Genomic DNA, 19,424 nt, shown 5'->3' on the forward strand with positions numbered 1-19,424 from the left:
TTAGAAAAATATGAAGATGTTATTGTCTATAAAATTTAGAAATTTTTTAAAGTGCTGCGAGAAATTTTTTGATGATCACAGTTATTATATTAAAAACCCCGAATGAAAATTCCCTATATATGTATATGTATGTATATACATATATAGATATAATTATAATTAATTATTTAGAAAACCTTTTATAGTAATAAATTTATATGTAGAGGAGGACTTGTCCTTCGGCCGTCTTAGAAAATTATTTTCAAACCCCAGCTAATATGTTAAATGTGCATATAACATAAATTATTAAAGCTAAAGTACCCAAACTAGGTGGAAACTTTTAGATTTAGAAATGGAAATTTAATACCCCACACAACGGTTAAGACGTATAAATTACTTACACCGCCAGAAGCATTAAATATGAAACACAGTACGATAAGGTTGCATGATAATTTAATTATAAATTGGACAATGGGCTTAATCTTTTCAACTACTCGAACAAGTTTAATTTAGTTAGTACACAGCAACATGTGGTCTGACACGCCTACTCCCCACATAATATTCTTTTAAATTCCATAAGATACTTTCACTGGTATTAAAATGAGCGTAATCGGACCACTGCCACGCCCACAAAATGGCGAAAACCGAAAAACCATAAAGCGTAATATCTAAGCCATAAATAAAGTTATAACAAGTAAGGAAGGGCTAAGTTCGGGTGTAACCGAACATTTTATACTCTCGCAATTTATTTATTTAACTTTATTTATATTAGTTTTTGTGTGAATGCAGCTTCCATCTGCCACTTCTTATGTGAAATTTAGTTTTCTGATGTTTTTAGTTAGTGAGTAAACCCAATTTTAGTAACTTTCAACCTAACCTTTGTATGGGAGGTAGGCGTGGTTATTATTCGATTTCAACTATTTTCATGTTGTGTGGTGGAGTACGTAAGAGAATCGACTGCAGAAAGTTTGGATTATATAGCTTCATTGGTTTGCGAGATATATACAAATAATCGATTTGGAAGCGGGGCCATGCCCACTTCCCCAAAAAAATTACATCCAAATATGCATTTGCCTAGTGCGATCCTTTATTCCAAATTTTACTTTTATAACTTTATTTATAGCTTAGTTATGACACTTTATGTGTTTTTGGTTTCCGCCATTTTGTGGGCGTGGCAGTGGACCGATTTCGCCCATTTTAGAAAGCAACCCTCTCACGGTCCCAAGAGGAACATATGTTCCAAGTTTAATTAAGATATCCCAATTTTCACTCAAGTTATCGCTTGCACGGACGGACAGACGGACGGACAGACATCCGGATTTCAACTCCACTCGTCATCCTGATCATTTATATATATATAACCCCATATCTAACTCTTTTATTTCTTGGTGACACAAACAACCGTTATGTGAACAAAACTATAATACTCTGTGCAACATAGGTGCAACCTAGGTGGTGAAAATCAGCTAATTACTCGAATTGCATTGGAATGATTGCATTTTGCAAAATTTGAGAAATTATCTTTTCCGACTTTTTAAGCGGACTCCGCAGACTGAAGATATTGTTGCAGCCTGGTTTTTTCCCATAACAAGAGACCAAAATAGGGACTTTTAAGGAATATACCCTTGGCATATGAATAAACTTATATTTTTCGGCCCGGCCTAATATCCAGCCTTTGTTCCTTGCAAGTTGCGAGAGTTTACAATCGAAGCTTAGCCCTTCTTTAAGCGTAATTTTAAACACAGCTTTTATATATTTTTAAATGAATAAAGAGAATAATTTTAGTTTGTTTTGCTAGTGTGTTATCACATATATTTGCTATACCGAGTTTCTATTTTTAATATAATCACAGACCGAAAATTAAAGTTTCTTCGATTAAAGCTTATTTGCGCAAGACAGCGACAGCTGGAGCAGCAGCGACCACTGGGGCTGGGGCAGCAACTACTGGAGCAGCATAGGCAGCTGGAAAAGCGGCGGAGTGGGCGACCGAGTGAGCATTGTAGCTGCTGGCGTAGGGTGCGACGTAACCAGCATATCCGGCGGTGTAGGCGAGGGGAGCGGAGTAAGCAGCGGCGACTGGAGTGGCGTAAGCATGAGCAAGAGGGGCAGCAGCTAATGGGGCAGAATAAGCCAATGGAGCAGCCAACAAACCGGGCTTAGCAGCACCGAAGGCAACAGCGAAGATAGACAAGAAGCAGACAGCGAACTGTAAAAATACAATAGTTAATATATTACTTGAAATAGTTTCGAAAATCATTTTCCAACTTACCAATTTGAACATTTTGATAATTTTGAGTTTTTGACTTCTTTGCAAGCGAAGAGGTAAACGAATTGTGATATCGATAGTTTGGAGGGCACTTGCTTTTATACCAAATTCCATGTTCACACACACTGTATAAATTATTTATAAGCTCGATAAAATAACGGATTTGTAATACTAAGTAGACATTGGTGCGTCACTCTTTGCTACATATTGACTATGATAACTCTGGACAATACTGGTCAAGCCACCCAAACTCTGATAGTTAAAAATGTTTTATCTACCTACATTCATTAACACATTTCAGTATATCGATTGGCCTCAGATTTTTGTGATGTATTGATAAGTATAATAATACTTATAATTATAGTTTTGTTCGCATAACGGTTGTTTGTAAGTCATAAAACAAAACGAGTGAGATATAGGGTTATATATACCAAAGTGTTTAGGGTGACGAGTAGATTTGAATTTCGGATGTTTGTCAGTCCATGCGTCGGTCCATGCAAGGGATAACTTGGATAAAAATTAAGATACCTTGACGAATTGACATGTTTCTTGGAACTGTGGCGGGTTACTATTGAAAATGCGTAAATCGAACCAGGCCACGCCCACAAATGGCGAAAACCAAAAACCTTTAAAAAGTCATAAATAAGCCATAAATAATGTAATGAAAGTGGTATTTGGTACAGAGGATCACACTAGAGGTGGACATATTACGGTGAAGTTTTTTTCTATGAGTGAAACACTCAATTTTATAGAAGAAATTACAGAAAAAAAGGGTCAGGTTTAAAAAAAAAGGAAATGACCGTTGGCGTCGCCCATTTATACGTCAAAAACCATATCTCAGAAACTACTCAAACGCTTTCAATTGTAAATGGACGAAATCGGTTCACAACCACGTCTACTTCCCATATACCCGAACTTTGAAGTCGGTCTGAATTGTTTAGTTTACAATATATAAAGTTAGTACTAGTGAAGATATCGGCACAGAACTTTGCAAAAATACTGTATTTAAAGAGTGGCATCGCCCTTCTAAAAATCGTCGAAATTGGTCCATAAGTTTTCAAGACGCTATACATCGAATATGAAGACCTCAGTACTTCTAACAAATCTTTTACCGAAATTTTAGTTAAGTCTCTCAGATATTTTGAAGACATTTTGAGAGAATATGTTTCTTCTTATAATATGTCTCCGTGCCAACAATGAGTGAAATCGGGTCATAACTTCATCTATCTCCCATATACTTAATATTAGGGTTTTCAAACTCTCAATGGACTTTATGCCATATATATGGAAAATTGGTCAAAAACCATATCTCAGGTACTACTCGACAGATTTCAATGAAATTCGGTATATAATATTTTCTTGACACCCCGATGACATGTGTGAGATGAAATCGGTTCACAACCACGACAACTCCCCATATAACTCAATTTTGAAATCCACCTGATTCATTCACTTTATAATATATATATATGGAAACAATAAAGATAGCGAAATAAAACTTTATACAAATACTGTATATGATCCGTGGCATCACTTGTGAAAAAACTTTTCAATGCCCCGGATATCGAATATGAAGAACTCAGTGCCTTATGGTAATTTTTCACTGACAATATCGGTAAATCTCTCAGATATCTCAATTTAATTTAGAGGAAATCGTTTTCTTCTAATAGTATATCTCTGTACCAGAAGTGGTTAAAATCGGGTCATAACTTCCCCTAGCTCTCATATAGCAATTATAAGATTTTCAAAAATACTATAGCTTATAAATCGGTTAATATGTGAAATATCTTAGCCAAATTACGTGAGCATATACTCAAAGACTAGAGGACTATGAAAAACTAAATCTTTTCTTTTCAGGTTTAAATTTTTATTTAATTTTTTTCGTATTGCCTAAGTTCATCACAGTTTCCAAAATGCTATTCGTTCCTGATCTATTTCTTCAATACAGCGACTGCTGGGGCAGCAGCGACCACTGGGGCTGGGGCGGCGACTACTGGAGCAGCATAGGCAGCTGGGAAAGCGGCGGAGTGAGCGATCGAGTGAGCATTGTAGCTGCTGGCGTAGGGTGCAACGTAACCAGCATATCCGGTGGTGTAGGCCAGAGGAGCGGAGTAAGCAGCGGCGACTGGAGCGGCATAAGCGTGAGCAATGGGAGCAGCAGCTAATGGAGCAGAGTAAGCCAATGGAGCAGCCAACAAACCGGGCTTAGCAGCACCGAAGGCAACAGCGAAGAGGGCCAAGAAGCAGACAGCGAACTGTAAAAATACAATAGTTAATATACATATTACTTGAAATAGTTTCGAAAATCCTCATCCAACTTACCAATTTGAACATTTTGTTAATTTTGAGTATTGGACTTCTTTACAAGCGTAGATGTAAACGAATTGTGATATGAACCATGAACAAAACGCTTGTTTTTATATCTGCAGACAAGTGTTGGGCATAGATTAGCATTAATAGTGTAGGTAAAGTTGGAGGGACGTGCTCACAGTACAAATTAGGCATTAATACGTCACATTTTATCGTTGACTTCATGAGTAACATATTTTTTTTTTATAATGAAAACTATTTCATGCACTTTGTTAGAATTCTATGCATTATGGGGGTGTGACAAGTGTAAGAGTGATTTTTCATACCAATTTAACGACGGCGTTAAAAAATTGGGCATTATGTCTTAATCAGGTTGGTTATGTGAGAAGTGGATTAGTGGATGTACATAGCGACAGATATGAGGAATCATTTCACCTTATTATTATCCATATTACAAATAAAAATTGTGGCATGTAAAGATGAAATTGCAGCACTTTAAGTAAGAACAAAAGATACTTATACTTATATATACACTTATACTTAAACTTATTATAAGTAGATTATATTACTTTTCATTACTATACAAAGAGTATTTCATGGAAATCTGAACTCTTAAAAAGCTATTCAATTTTAAATTCTCTATATATTATCTGTAGTATGTACATATACATAGATACCATAAAGTATGTTGTGACGTGCATTTTCTGATACTAAATTCCATCCAATTGGGAAATTAATTTCAATTCAACAATTGATAGAACGCTCTAATTTAAACGTGCCCACACTTTTAAGCTCTACTAAATAGAAGTACAGCGCTGTTGAACACATGAATGTTATCAGCCGGTGCGTAGGCTTTGCACTTTGTCACGTGACCGGCGTACCGAAACCATAAGCTCAGACATATTTCATGGTACGCTTCACTTGTCAAAACAAAGGTAAAAAGTTAAACAGTGTTAAATGTCCAAAAAACCGATTGCAATAACAACGAGCATAAAAATGCTATTCGCAAATGGGTAATGAAGTGGTGATTTGCATAAAAATTGTATTGGCGCATGCGCGACTGTCGGCTAGCAAAGTCGTTGCCATCCTCAACACGACAGATGGCCGTGAATATTAGCGTCAACACACATCAGGCACACATGCTGATAGCTAAGTACGTGATCTGCTTTGATTACCATTGCATTTCTGGCTCTATGCTCTTCACTTGAGCACTGGAATTTTGGCAATTTACCTTTGAAATTAGCTAAATGCTCACAATTGTGGGGAATTCGAGTGGCGAAATGATTTTTGAATATGCAACTAGCTTCTGCTACATTTGCTAATGCTATAAAAAATCAGAAGGAATTTTTGAATTCACTTCTTACTTTATTTATTTATTAATCGGCTCATTTGCCACTAGCTGGCAAAATCTCATGCGGCGCGTATAAAAGGCCCAGCCAAGGCAACCGACTCAACATAATCGTCTACAGCCGCACTGTAAGCACACAAAGAATTTCAGTCTTTGCAAAGGAATCACTCCAAAAAAAAACAAATCAAAATGTTCAAATTGGTAAGTGGCAAAGGTGAAAAGTACACTGCTGAGCAGTATCTTTAATATAGAAATCATTTTAAATTTTTCCTTACAGTTCGCTGTCTGCTTTGTAGCTCTCTTCGCCTGTGCTTTCGGTGCGGCCAAACCCGCGTTCCTGGCTTCACCATTGGCCTACTCCGCACCACTGGCCGCCGCTCCTGTTGCCGCTGCTTACCACGCCGGTTATGCACCCTACATCGCTCCCTACGCTAGCAGCTACACCGCTCACGGCGTCGCCCACGCTGCTGCCTTCCCCGCTGCCTACGCTGCCGCTCCATATGTAGCCTCATATGCTGCTCCAGCTGTAGTTCCCGCCGCACGTTTCGTCGCCCCAGCTGCTCATGTAGTTGCCGCCGCTCCCGCTCCCGTCGTTGCCGCTGCCCCCGCAGTTGCCGCAGCCCCAGCTGTCGCTGCTGTTCCAGTTGTGAAGAAATAAGTTCTGTAATTAGATATTGAACTATTGCATTAGAAATGATGAGGATAAAGTAAAAATAATAAAAAAATGTTAACGACTCACTTAGTTTTTTATTCAAATATACAACTTAAAGTGTGGTATGAAGGAATTATGAGGACTGGATCTCGTCAGTGATACACAAATAATTCAATTTGCTTTATCAGCGGTTTTATCAGCTTGGTCGACACTTTTACCTTACCAATTTGCGGTGCGTTACTTGGAAATAAAACTACAGAATCTTCAATTCTCCTAAGATCCAATTTAATGATGTAATGAGCCTATAATGCTCACTAAGAAATCAGGATCAGGATTCGGATATCGTATATAATATATACTCTAAATAACTCCGTTATAAATGATTTCTTGAGAAAAAATAATGCCGATCCATTCATTGCCCTAACCCTAAATATCGAATATGATAACTACCGTCATTCAATCGTAGACTCTTACTAAGCATATATTTAATGAGGTATATGTCTCCGAAAAAATTATAATATTAGATATTCATATCTGAATTAGAATTCCTTACTATTTGTCAGGTTAATGATTTTGTATACAAAGCATGGAGAAACTAAGTAAAATCATAATCTATATGAATAGGTTCATATAATTTCGCTTGCATTTTCATTTTGTTATAAACATTGAATGTTTATATGTTTTGTTTTTTAAGATACAAAGCAGAATATGTATGTAGTTATCATTGTGTTCGACAGAAGGGATATTATTCGAAAGTCATCCAGCTCCATTCCCGAGCATCCAAAATAAAAGAAAAATGTATCCTAGAAACAAGTGTGTAAAAACACTTTGCACGTAAATTTTCACGACTGTAATTTGGGCCCAAAAACATAAGCTTGGCGAGGAATTAAGACAATGTGACATTTTTCGGTTGTAAGAAGTATAACTTAGACGGTCCAGATGATTACAACTGTCACTAAGAAGAGCACTTCCTGAGTAGTTTTCACACGTCTGAAGAAATACACTCAATGACACGTGCGACCTTAAGTTTGTGACTTCCAAATTGAACGCGGAAACCTATAAAACTATAATTCAGAAGAAGTCATACTGATAGGGTGGTAAAATAATGGATTGTGGCTCATACGGTTGACTTTTTTAAGTGATATATTTGAAACTTTTTGACTTCTTCTGAATTATAGTTTTATAGGTTTCCGCGTTCAATTTGGAAGTCACAAACTTAAGGTCGCACGTGTCATTGAGTGTATTTCTTCAGACGTGTGAAAACTACTCAGGAAGTGCTCTTCTTAGTGACAGTTGTAATCATCTGGACCGTCTAAGTTATACTTCTTACAACCGAAAAATGTCACATTGTCTTAATTCCTCGCCAAGCTTATGTTTTTGGGCCCAAATTACAGTCGTGAAAATTTACGTGCAAAGTGTTTTTACACACTTGTTTCTAGGATACATTTTTCTTTTATTTTGGATGCTCGGGAATGGAGCTGGATGACTTTCGAATAATATCCCTTCTGTCGAACACAATGATAACTACATACATATTCTGCTTTGTATCTTAAAAAACAAAACATATAAACATTCAATGTTTATAACAAAATGAAAATGCAAGCGAAATTATATGAACCTATTCATATAGATTATGATTTTACTTAGTTTCTCCATGCTTTGTATACAAAATCATTAACCTGACAAATAGTAAGGAATTCTAATTCAGATATGAATATCTAATATTATAATTTTTTCGGAGACATATACCTCATTAAATATATGCTTAGTAAGAGTCTACGATTGAATGACGGTAGTTATCATATTCGATATTTAGGGTTAGGGCAATGAATGGATCGGCATTATTTTTTCTCAAGAAATCATTTATAACGGAGTTATTTAGAGTATATATTATATACGATATCCGAATCCTGATCCTGATTTCTTAGTGAGCATTATAGGCTCATTACATCATTAAATTGGATCTTAGGAGAATTGAAGATTCTGTAGTTTTATTTCCAAGTAACGCACCGCAAATTGGTAAGGTAAAAGTGTCGACCAAGCTGATAAAACCGCTGATAAAGCAAATTGAATTATTTGTGTATCACTGACGAGATCCAGTCCTCATAATTCCTTCATACCACACTTTAAGTTGTATATTTGAATAAAAAACTAAGTGAGTCGTTAACATTTTTTTATTATTTTTACTTTATCCTCATCATTTCTAATGCAATAGTTCAATATCTAATTACAGAACTTATTTCTTCACAACTGGAACAGCAGCGACAGCTGGGGCTGCGGCAACTGCGGGGGCAGCGGCAACGACGGGAGCGGGAGCGGCGGCAACTACATGAGCAGCTGGGGCGACGAAACGTGCGGCGGGAACTACAGCTGGAGCAGCATATGAGGCTACATATGGAGCGGCAGCGTAGGCAGCGGGGAAGGCAGCAGCGTGGGCGACGCCGTGAGCGGTGTAGCTGCTAGCGTAGGGAGCGATGTAGGGTGCATAACCGGCGTGGTAAGCAGCGGCAACAGGAGCGGCGGCCAGTGGTGCGGAGTAGGCCAATGGTGAAGCCAGGAACGCGGGTTTGGCCGCACCGAAAGCACAGGCGAAGAGAGCTACAAAGCAGACAGCGAACTGTAAGGAAAAATTTAAAATGATTTCTATATTAAAGATACTGCTCAGCAGTGTACTTTTCACCTTTGCCACTTACCAATTTGAACATTTTGATTTGTTTTTTTTGGAGTGATTCCTTTGCAAAGACTGAAATTCTTTGTGTGCTTACAGTGCGGCTGTAGACGATTATGTTGAGTCGGTTGCCTTGGCTGGGCCTTTTATACGCGCCGCATGAGATTTTGCCAGCTAGTGGCAAATGAGCCGATTAATAAATAAATAAAGTAAGAAGTGAATTCAAAAATTCCTTCTGATTTTTTATAGCATTAGCAAATGTAGCAGAAGCTAGTTGCATATTCAAAAATCATTTCGCCACTCGAATTCCCCACAATTGTGAGCATTTAGCTAATTTCAAAGGTAAATTGCCAAAATTCCAGTGCTCAAGTGAAGAGCATAGAGCCAGAAATGCAATGGTAATCAAAGCAGATCACGTACTTAGCTATCAGCATGTGTGCCTGATGTGTGTTGACGCTAATATTCACGGCCATCTGTCGTGTTGAGGATGGCAACGACTTTGCTAGCCGACAGTCGCGCATGCGCCAATACAATTTTTATGCAAATCACCACTTCATTACCCATTTGCGAATAGCATTTTTATGCTCGTTGTTATTGCAATCGGTTTTTTGGACATTTAACACTGTTTAACTTTTTACCTTTGTTTTGACAAGTGAAGCGTACCATGAAATATGTCTGAGCTTATGGTTTCGGTACGCCGGTCACGTGACAAAGTGCAAAGCCTACGCACCGGCTGATAACATTCATGTGTTCAACAGCGCTGTACTTCTATTTAGTAGAGCTTAAAAGTGTGGGCACGTTTAAATTAGAGCGTTCTATCAATTGTTGAATTGAAATTAATTTCCCAATTGGATGGAATTTAGTATCAGAAAATGCACGTCACAACATACTTTATGGTATCTATGTATATGTACATACTACAGATAATATATAGAGAATTTAAAATTGAATAGCTTTTTAAGAGTTCAGATTTCCATGAAATACTCTTTGTATAGTAATGAAAAGTAATATAATCTACTTATAATAAGTTTAAGTATAAGTGTATATATAAGTATAAGTATCTTTTGTTCTTACTTAAAGTGCTGCAATTTCATCTTTACATGCCACAATTTTTATTTGTAATATGGATAATAATAAGGTGAAATGATTCCTCATATCTGTCGCTATGTACATCCACTAATCCACTTCTCACATAACCAACCTGATTAAGACATAATGCCCAATTTTTTAACGCCGTCGTTAAATTGGTATGAAAAATCACTCTTACACTTGTCACACCCCCATAATGCATAGAATTCTAACAAAGTGCATGAAATAGTTTTCATTATAAAAAAAAAATATGTTACTCATGAAGTCAACGATAAAATGTGACGTATTAATGCCTAATTTGTACTGTGAGCACGTCCCTCCAACTTTACCTACACTATTAATGCTAATCTATGCCCAACACTTGTCTGCAGATATAAAAACAAGCGTTTTGTTCATGGTTCATATCACAATTCGTTTACATCTACGCTTGTAAAGAAGTCCAATACTCAAAATTAACAAAATGTTCAAATTGGTAAGTTGGATGAGGATTTTCGAAACTATTTCAAGTAATATGTATATTAACTATTGTATTTTTACAGTTCGCTGTCTGCTTCTTGGCCCTCTTCGCTGTTGCCTTCGGTGCTGCTAAGCCCGGTTTGTTGGCTGCTCCATTGGCTTACTCTGCTCCATTAGCTGCTGCTCCCATTGCTCACGCTTATGCCGCTCCAGTCGCCGCTGCTTACTCCGCTCCTCTGGCCTACACCACCGGATATGCTGGTTACGTTGCACCCTACGCCAGCAGCTACAATGCTCACTCGATCGCTCACTCCGCCGCTTTCCCAGCTGCCTATGCTGCTCCAGTAGTCGCCGCCCCAGCCCCAGTGGTCGCTGCTGCCCCAGCAGTCGCTGTATTGAAGAAATAGATCAGGAACGAATAGCATTTTGGAAACTGTGATGAACTTAGGCAATACGAAAAAAATTAAATAAAAATTTAAACCTGAAAAGAAAAGATTTAGTTTTTCATAGTCCTCTAGTCTTTGAGTATATGCTCACGTAATTTGGCTAAGATATTTCACATATTAACCGATTTATAAGCTATAGTATTTTTGAAAATCTTATAATTGCTATATGAGAGCTAGGGGAAGTTATGACCCGATTTTAACCACTTCTGGTACAGAGATATACTATTAGAAGAAAACGATTTCCTCTAAATTAAATTGAGATATCTGAGAGATTTACCGATATTGTCAGTGAAAAATTACCATAAGGCACTGAGTTCTTCATATTCGATATCCGGGGCATTGAAAAGTTTTTTCACAAGTGATGCCACGGATCATATACAGTATTTGTATAAAGTTTTATTTCGCTATCTTTATTGTTTCCATATATATATATTATAAAGTGAATGAATCAGGTGGATTTCAAAATTGAGTTATATGGGGAGTTGTCGTGGTTGTGAACCGATTTCATCTCACACATGTCATCGGGGTGTCAAGAAAATATTATATACCGAATTTCATTGAAATCTGTCGAGTAGTACCTGAGATATGGTTTTTGACCAATTTTCCATATATATGGCATAAAGTCCATTGAGAGTTTGAAAACCCTAATATTAAGTATATGGGAGATAGATGAAGTTATGACCCGATTTCACTCATTGTTGGCACGGAGACATATTATAAGAAGAAACATATTCTCTCAAAATGTCTTCAAAATATCTGAGAGACTTAACTAAAATTTCGGTAAAAGATTTGTTAGAAGTACTGAGGTCTTCATATTCGATGTATAGCGTCTTGAAAACTTATGGACCAATTTCGACGATTTTTAGAAGGGCGATGCCACTCTTTAAATACAGTATTTTTGCAAAGTTCTGTGCCGATATCTTCACTAGTACTAACTTTATATATTGTAAACTAAACAATTCAGACCGACTTCAAAGTTCGGGTATATGGGAAGTAGACGTGGTTGTGAACCGATTTCGTCCATTTACAATTGAAAGCGTTTGAGTAGTTTCTGAGATATGGTTTTTGACGTATAAATGGGCGACGCCAACGGTCATTTCCTTTTTTTTTAAACCTGACCCTTTTTTTCTGTAATTTCTTCTATAAAATTGAGTGTTTCACTCATAGAAAAAAACTTCACCGTAATATGTCCACCTCTAGTGTGATCCTCTGTACCAAATACCACTTTCATTACATTATTTATGGCTTATTTATGACTTTTTAAAGGTTTTTGGTTTTCGCCATTTGTGGGCGTGGCCTGGTTCGATTTACGCATTTTCAATAGTAACCCGCCACAGTTCCAAGAAACATGTCAATTCGTCAAGGTATCTTAATTTTTATCCAAGTTATCCCTTGCATGGACCGACGCATGGACTGACAAACATCCGAAATTCAAATCTACTCGTCACCCTAAACACTTTGGTATATATAACCCTATATCTCACTCGTTTTGTTTTATGACTTACAAACAACCGTTATGCGAACAAAACTATAATTATAAGTATTATTATACTTATCAATACATCACAAAAATCTGAGGCCAATCGATATACTGAAATGTGTTAATGAATGTAGGTAGATAAAACATTTTTAACTATCAGAGTTTGGGTGGCTTGACCAGTATTGTCCAGAGTTATCATAGTCAATATGTAGCAAAGAGTGACGCACCAATGTCTACTTAGTATTACAAATCCGTTATTTTATCGAGCTTATAAATAATTTATACAGTGTGTGTGAACATGGAATTTGGTATAAAAGCAAGTGCCCTCCAAACTATCGATATCACAATTCGTTTACCTCTTCGCTTGCAAAGAAGTCAAAAACTCAAAATTATCAAAATGTTCAAATTGGTAAGTTGGAAAATGATTTTCGAAACTATTTCAAGTAATATATTAACTATTGTATTTTTACAGTTCGCTGTCTGCTTCTTGTCTATCTTCGCTGTTGCCTTCGGTGCTGCTAAGCCCGGTTTGTTGGCTGCTCCATTGGCTTATTCTGCCCCATTAGCTGCTGCCCCTCTTGCTCATGCTTACGCCACTCCAGTCGCCGCTGCTTACTCCGCTCCCCTCGCCTACACCGCCGGATATGCTGGTTACGTCGCACCCTACGCCAGCAGCTACAATGCTCACTCGGTCGCCCACTCCGCCGCTTTTCCAGCTGCCTATGCTGCTCCAGTAGTTGCTGCCCCAGCCCCAGTGGTCGCTGCTGCTCCAGCTGTCGCTGTCTTGCGCAAATAAGCTTTAATCGAAGAAACTTTAATTTTCGGTCTGTGATTATATTAAAAATAGAAACTCGGTATAGCAAATATATGTGATAACACACTAGCAAAACAAACTAAAATTATTCTCTTTATTCATTTAAAAATATATAAAAGCTGTGTTTAAAATTACGCTTAAAGAAGGGCTAAGCTTCGATTGTAAACTCTCGCAACTTGCAAGGAACAAAGGCTGGATATTAGGCCGGGCCGAAAAATATAAGTTTATTCATATGCCAAGGGTATATTCCTTAAAAGTCCCTATTTTGGTCTCTTGTTATGGGAAAAAACCAGGCTGCAACAATATCTTCAGTCTGCGGAGTCCGCTTAAAAAGTCGGAAAAGATAATTTCTCAAATTTTGCAAAATGCAATCATTCCAATGCAATTCGAGTAATTAGCTGATTTTCACCACCTAGGTTGCACCTATGTTGCACAGAGTATTATAGTTTTGTTCACATAACGGTTGTTTGTGTCACCAAGAAATAAAAGAGTTAGATATGGGGTTATATATATATAAATGATCAGGATGACGAGTGGAGTTGAAATCCGGATGTCTGTCCGTCCGTCTGTCCGTCCGTGCAAGCGATAACTTGAGTGAAAATTGGGATATCTTAATTAAACTTGGAACATATGTTATAAGTAAAATCATAATCTATATGAATAGGTTCATATAATTTCGCTTGCATTTTCATTTTGTTATAAACATTGAATGTTTATATGTTTTGTTTTTTAAGATACAAAGCAGAATATGTATGTAGTTATCATTGTGTTCGACAGAAGGGATATTATTCGAAAGTCATCCAGCTCCATTCCCGAGCATCCAAAATAAAAGAAAAATGTATCCTAGAAACAAGTGTGTAAAAACACTTTGCACGTAAATTTTCACGACTGTAATTTGGGCCCAAAAACATAAGCTTGGCGAGGAATTAAGACAATGTGACATTTTTCGGTTGTAAGAAGTATAACTTAGACGGTCCAGATGATTACAACTGTCACTAAGAAGAGCACTTCCTGAGTAGTTTTCACACGTCTGAAGAAATACACTCAATGACACGTGCGACCTTAAGTTTGTGACTTCCAAATTGAACGCGGAAACCTATAAAACTATAATTCAGAAGAAGTCATACTGATAGGGTGGTAAAATAATGGATTGTGGCTCATACGGTTGACTTTTTTAAGTGATATATTTGAAACTTTTCAAAAACGGGAGGATTAAATTTAAAAAACATTCACTAAACTATAAGTTACAATATATGTAAATGAGTTTCAACTTTTAATTTATTTCAGTTTTATGTTGAACCTCTTCTGATGGCTAAAGAAATAACACATTGAATAAATATTATTATCATACTTTGGTGTCTAATAAATAAAATAATTGAGAAATAATAATTGGCAATACAGATATTGGATTACAGAATACAAATTCAAAAAAGTGTGTACATTTATTTTAATCTTTAACTTTTGAAAACGACGTTTCTAATAGTCTTTTCTCACAGCCTAATTAATTTAATACATTAAGCTCCAGTTACCGATGCTTGACTTGACTCAGCTTCGAAAAATTTGGCTTGGAAAACTTAGATGCAGTTATACTTCACACAACTTCAACTTCAGCTGTTATTATTATAGTTTCTGGGTAAAGTTGCCAGATGTGCAGATTTAGCTTTAAAATTAAGTTTTTTAAATTAAAATATAACCAAGATTGAAGATTTTAAAACTAGTATATAAAAAAATCTTCACTATTAGGAAATCTGTGAACACGTGAAGATTTTCTGTTTGAAAGAAAACTCTTTAATAAATACATATATGAATATAGCTTTGAGCAGAATAGCACAAAAGAAACGTGCACGCGTAGTTCAGTTTTCGATATTTAAAATTGTTAGAAGATGTAATAAATTGGAGCCAGCCAAGCGTATAAATGATAGGTGAATAAATAAATTATTCAAATTGTATTTGAACATTTACATTCAATTTTTCATTACATAAATTCGCAAAATATTTTTTTCTGAGCAGATCACCACAAATTCTTGCAGAGATTCGCAATAGTTATGTTTCTGTTGCAAAAATTACCCCCATATCATACCAATTTGATGGGATTTGTTTATTGCACTTAAAGTTAAACAAGTATTTGCGTTATAAATACAATAAAATATTTTTTTATTAACAACATTAAAAAATAATTGTTGTGAAAAAGGTATTTTCCTCTGAATTATCTTATTTTTTCTTTATTTGAAGATCTACAAATATTAAAGATTAGAATTTTAACATATTTAATTTTAAACGAAAACATTCAGGCAACACTGGAATGGTGTCATAATGAGAATGAAAAGAGAAGCAGTGAGAGAGGGAGAGCAGTACAAATGTCAACGTAACTTAGAGTTCTAAATTCAACAGACTTTCAAGTCAAGTCATGCGTTCGGTAATCAAATACATGCAAGGCCCATTAAACGGATCTTTTATGTGACAGTTCTCAAGTCTCTCTAGGTCAAGTCAATCATCGGTAACTGGAGCTTTAAGATTATAATTGAGAAACCAGTATTTTCCCTTCGCACTGCCGGCTACCCGATTAACGATCAGCAATTATACATTTTTGTGTTTGTTCTCCATAAGTTTCATCAGCTGATTGCTATTTTATCAATAGCAACAACCATTATTTCCAACAGCGACATCTAACGTAGAGTTGAATTATTTAACCAACCAAATTCACAACGTGGATAATAACCCGCAGAGATGCATAGGATTTTCACTCGATTTGTATTCAATTAAGAATTAATGTATAAAAGTGAGATCTTTATTTTGTTTGATACATCGATCTAAATCAACGTTTTAATTGAGCTGTGTGTCCGAGACTAATTCAAAGGAAAATTTAATTTTAAGTATACGATAAAGTAATCAGAAGTCCCTGAATATGACTATGACTGCTGATCAATTACTATCGCGTCAAAGAACAATATTAAATCTTTTTTGCACAAACTTGTGTCATATAATTCCCACATATGGATTAATGGAAAATTTTAATTAAAAGTAAGTAAAGTAAAAAAAAGCAACTACTTATAAATTGTGACGGTTTATTTATTTTATACGTTTTTTTTAGTTTTTTTCTGCATATTATTTTATTAACATAAAAGAAAAAAAAGGGGGAAGTAAACAAAGATAAGATAAAAGCTGATAACCTTTCTATACAGTGTAAAATTGGAAAGGTAAAATAGAGTAATAATTTAAAATTCAACAAAATAACATTTCATATGTGTATGCGTGTATATACTTATGCATGTTAACAAATAAGTCAGGAAACAACATTAAAATCCATAATCGTTTATCCAGAGCGTTCGCCAAATATTGTCCCTCACGCGAAGTGATTTAACGCAGGAAAGCGGTGGCATAAGGATAACTGTATGCAGCATATGGATAGGAGTAGGCGGCGGCGTAGGGCGACGTGTAAGCGGCCGTGTAAGCAGCGGTGTAGGGGGAGGCTGCCACTACTGGAGCCGAATAAGCGGCTGTATAGGCCACTGGAGCAGCAATCACTTGCGGTTTGGCGGCAACACAAGCGATCACGGCGAACAGGCAGAGGGCGAACTACATGGAAAGACAAAATAAATTAATTTTAGTTACAGAGCAAATTTAATAATATTATATAAAAAGGTAAACGCTACGAATTATCCTTAGCACTTACGAATTTGAACATTGTGATATTTTTGTTTGTTGTCTGTGTTAAGAATTAACTACTTCAAGTTGTTCTAGTGCAACTGATGACACTGCCGTCGAATTCCGCGCAATTTATACTCGAAAATTCTCAATTTCCATTTCGGAACCCTTTGTAAGCAATTGCAGCCCACTACTGCTGGGGACGGTGTCACGTTTGTGGAACTAGTCATTACAGCAATTAAAAATTCATAGCGAGTCCTAATAATATAGAATAATGAAACATAATAAAAATATAAATATGTAAGTATGTAAGTATATATCGGGAGCACAGCTGACTGTTTACTTGAATTTGTGCCAATTCTGTCACAAACGCCTAAAATACGCGCCAATGCCGGGCCAACGCCCAGAGTTTTGAGCTGGAGCCAATATTTAGTATGCTCAAGGGAATTGTTTTGGAATAATTACGAACGCACACATTTCTACTTTTTTATGTTTTTTACAAAAGTGTAACAAAACAAAGTATTCAAGCATTGTAACATCAACACTTTTGTTTTCAATGTGGAAATGCTGTGTGCTATTTGTGTACGTATGTATATGAAGGTATTTCGTCTATGTGTCACTGAATCAATCAGTCAATCGGTCACTTGCCAGTTCATTGCTGCCCCTTTTGCGTGCATACGTGTCTTCTCATGCGTTATAAAAAGACTATTGAGTAATCGCAGCGGTTGATGTCGTGCATACCAAATTAACGGATCGTGTTTATTATAAAAATATTCATTAGTTCTAGACAATAAAGCTTCTTCGATTGATATCTACATTACGAAATTTACTAACTACGTAAACAAGCTGTCAAATGCTCTAAGACAGAGCTATTACAACACCAATTCGATTTGCAGATAAAGTAGTTAACCCTTTATATATTGATTATTAGATGATAATATATATTTGATCTATAAAACATTAGGTAAGATATGATCACAAAGGACAGTCGAATATGTCCAAGTGAGATTCTCTGCAGTATGCGGAGATCTACCCCTTAACCAAACCTAACCTAAGTATGGATAGAATAACGATCAAAGATAATGTTTTAATACACGATAGTAGATCATTTCAGTTACAATTTTAATGAGTAAGAAAATTAGAAATGAAGAAGAGCAGGAAAAATGGTAAGAAACATTGACTAACTTGAATTCATCTATGAATGCGTTTCTTAGTAACTATAAAATGAATTTCATAATTGTTGCGTTTACCCCTTGATAATCGCACCTTCGACAATTGTTAGCAATTAAAATGTATCCTATGTTCAGAACCCAGTAAAGCGTCAATGTGAAAAAATAAAAGTGAATTTTGAACTGAACTAAAATATGAATTCGTCTCCTCAGGTCCATGATTTTCAAAACATCGGTAACGAAATAAGATTACATACATAAGATTACAGTCCAAAATAATTATATATTAAATAATTCTAATATTTTGTCCATATAAACATGGTAAAAGATTCATTAGATTTTGCTAAAAATGGTCGAATGTGTGGGCGAAATAATTAAGTAAGTTTAGTATGTCGCATATACTAAGGTTCGAATATGTTTCAGCTTTAAAAAGACGAAACCAATAAGATGTTGCTTGATAATTTTGTTTATGAAGGACATGCGTCGAATTGGATCCCAAATATTACACCCAAATTTGTTCCATATAAAAAAACAGATAGCTTATTGATTCAATGTAACTGTATGGTCAACGATAGGAACAACGAGAACAACGTTTAAAAACTTATGGTCAACATAATCGGCCTACTGAGTATACTATTCGCAAAACCATCATCCATCTTGAGACCCAACTTTCATTATTGGATAATCTTCGACCGAATAGACCACGTCCAACACGCAGTGAAGAAAATATAGCAGCCGTAGCTGAGGGTGTAAACGAAAACCGTGGAGAGTCGATTCGGCGTAGTTCGCAGCAACTCAGACTGACGTGACTGAGACAAATTGAAAGCGTACAAAATAAGCGTAATAATAAAGTTCCAAGATGATCCTTCCTTTTCGAGCCGAATTCTGTTCAGCGATGAGGCATATTTCTGGCTCTAAGGGTATGTATGTACCTGAAGAGATTCAAGAGCTGCCATTTTATCCAGAAAATAAAACGGTTGGTGGGGTTTGTAGGCCGGTGGGATAATCGGTCCATATTTCTTCAAAAATGATGCCGGTGAGAATGTAACCGTCAATGGCGACCGTATGGAAAATTAAGCTCATGATCTCGACGACATTTGGT

The 19,424-nt window shown here is 36.3% G+C and overlaps 7 protein-coding genes across 7 annotated transcripts; 3 read left to right on the top strand and 4 right to left on the bottom strand.

The window, feature by feature from the left end:
- Nucleotides 1–1,758: 1,758 nt before the first annotated feature.
- On the bottom strand, nt 1,759–2,396 carry LOC128921562 (cuticle protein 38-like). Its single transcript, XM_054229544.1, has 2 exons — nt 2,249–2,396; nt 1,759–2,185 (listed from the first exon to the last, which is right to left on the bottom strand). The coding sequence occupies exons 1-2, from the start codon at nt 2,357–2,359 to the stop codon at nt 1,862–1,864; spliced, it is 435 nt and encodes a 144-aa protein (XP_054085519.1). The 5' UTR covers nt 2,360–2,396; the 3' UTR covers nt 1,759–1,861.
- A 1,707-nt stretch (nt 2,397–4,103) lies between these two features.
- LOC128921565 (vitelline membrane protein Vm26Ab-like) lies at nt 4,104–4,727 on the bottom strand. The gene is made up of 2 exons (XM_054229546.1): nt 4,568–4,727; nt 4,104–4,500 (listed from the first exon to the last, which is right to left on the bottom strand). Exons 1-2 carry the CDS (start codon nt 4,577–4,579, stop codon nt 4,177–4,179), a joined length of 336 nt encoding a protein of 111 aa, XP_054085521.1. The 5' UTR covers nt 4,580–4,727; the 3' UTR covers nt 4,104–4,176.
- A 1,216-nt stretch (nt 4,728–5,943) lies between these two features.
- LOC105214925 (cuticle protein 16.5) lies at nt 5,944–6,641 on the top strand. Its single transcript, XM_011188632.3, has 2 exons — nt 5,944–6,104; nt 6,181–6,641. Exons 1-2 carry the CDS (start codon nt 6,093–6,095, stop codon nt 6,559–6,561), a joined length of 393 nt encoding a protein of 130 aa, XP_011186934.1. The 5' UTR covers nt 5,944–6,092; the 3' UTR covers nt 6,562–6,641.
- A 2,070-nt stretch (nt 6,642–8,711) lies between these two features.
- LOC128921564 (cuticle protein 16.5-like) lies at nt 8,712–9,410 on the bottom strand. The gene is made up of 2 exons (XM_054229545.1): nt 9,249–9,410; nt 8,712–9,172 (listed from the first exon to the last, which is right to left on the bottom strand). Exons 1-2 carry the CDS (start codon nt 9,258–9,260, stop codon nt 8,792–8,794), a joined length of 393 nt encoding a protein of 130 aa, XP_054085520.1. The 5' UTR covers nt 9,261–9,410; the 3' UTR covers nt 8,712–8,791.
- A 1,214-nt stretch (nt 9,411–10,624) lies between these two features.
- On the top strand, nt 10,625–11,248 carry LOC105214924 (vitelline membrane protein Vm26Ab). The gene is made up of 2 exons (XM_011188631.3): nt 10,625–10,784; nt 10,852–11,248. Exons 1-2 carry the CDS (start codon nt 10,773–10,775, stop codon nt 11,173–11,175), a joined length of 336 nt encoding a protein of 111 aa, XP_011186933.1. The 5' UTR covers nt 10,625–10,772; the 3' UTR covers nt 11,176–11,248.
- Nucleotides 11,249–12,955: 1,707 nt separating this feature from the next.
- LOC128919744 (cuticle protein 38-like) lies at nt 12,956–13,593 on the top strand. Its single transcript, XM_011187900.2, has 2 exons — nt 12,956–13,103; nt 13,167–13,593. Exons 1-2 carry the CDS (start codon nt 12,993–12,995, stop codon nt 13,488–13,490), a joined length of 435 nt encoding a protein of 144 aa, XP_011186202.2. The 5' UTR covers nt 12,956–12,992; the 3' UTR covers nt 13,491–13,593.
- A 2,963-nt stretch (nt 13,594–16,556) lies between these two features.
- LOC105214926 (uncharacterized) lies at nt 16,557–17,343 on the bottom strand. Its single transcript, XM_011188633.3, has 2 exons — nt 17,182–17,343; nt 16,557–17,084 (listed from the first exon to the last, which is right to left on the bottom strand). The coding sequence occupies exons 1-2, from the start codon at nt 17,191–17,193 to the stop codon at nt 16,866–16,868; spliced, it is 231 nt and encodes a 76-aa protein (XP_011186935.1). The 5' UTR covers nt 17,194–17,343; the 3' UTR covers nt 16,557–16,865.
- Nucleotides 17,344–19,424: the final 2,081 nt, after the last annotated feature.

The sequence above is a fragment of the Zeugodacus cucurbitae genome, chromosome 4 (assembly GCF_028554725.1).
Source record: "Zeugodacus cucurbitae isolate PBARC_wt_2022May chromosome 4, idZeuCucr1.2, whole genome shotgun sequence".
In the NCBI taxonomy this organism is placed as follows: domain Eukaryota; kingdom Metazoa; phylum Arthropoda; class Insecta; order Diptera; family Tephritidae; genus Zeugodacus; species Zeugodacus cucurbitae.

Coding starts and splice junctions, on each gene's coding strand:
- LOC128921562 (XM_054229544.1), bottom strand. CDS start 2,359: ATGGAATTTGGTATAAAAGCAAGTGCCCTCCAAACTATCGATATCACA. Junction 2,186..2,248: donor TTATCAAAATGTTCAAATTG/GTAAGTTGGAAA, acceptor GTATTTTTACAG/TTCGCTGTCTGCTTCTTGTC.
- LOC128919744 (XM_011187900.2), top strand. CDS start 12,993: ATGGAATTTGGTATAAAAGCAAGTGCCCTCCAAACTATCGATATCACA. Junction 13,104..13,166: donor TTATCAAAATGTTCAAATTG/GTAAGTTGGAAA, acceptor GTATTTTTACAG/TTCGCTGTCTGCTTCTTGTC.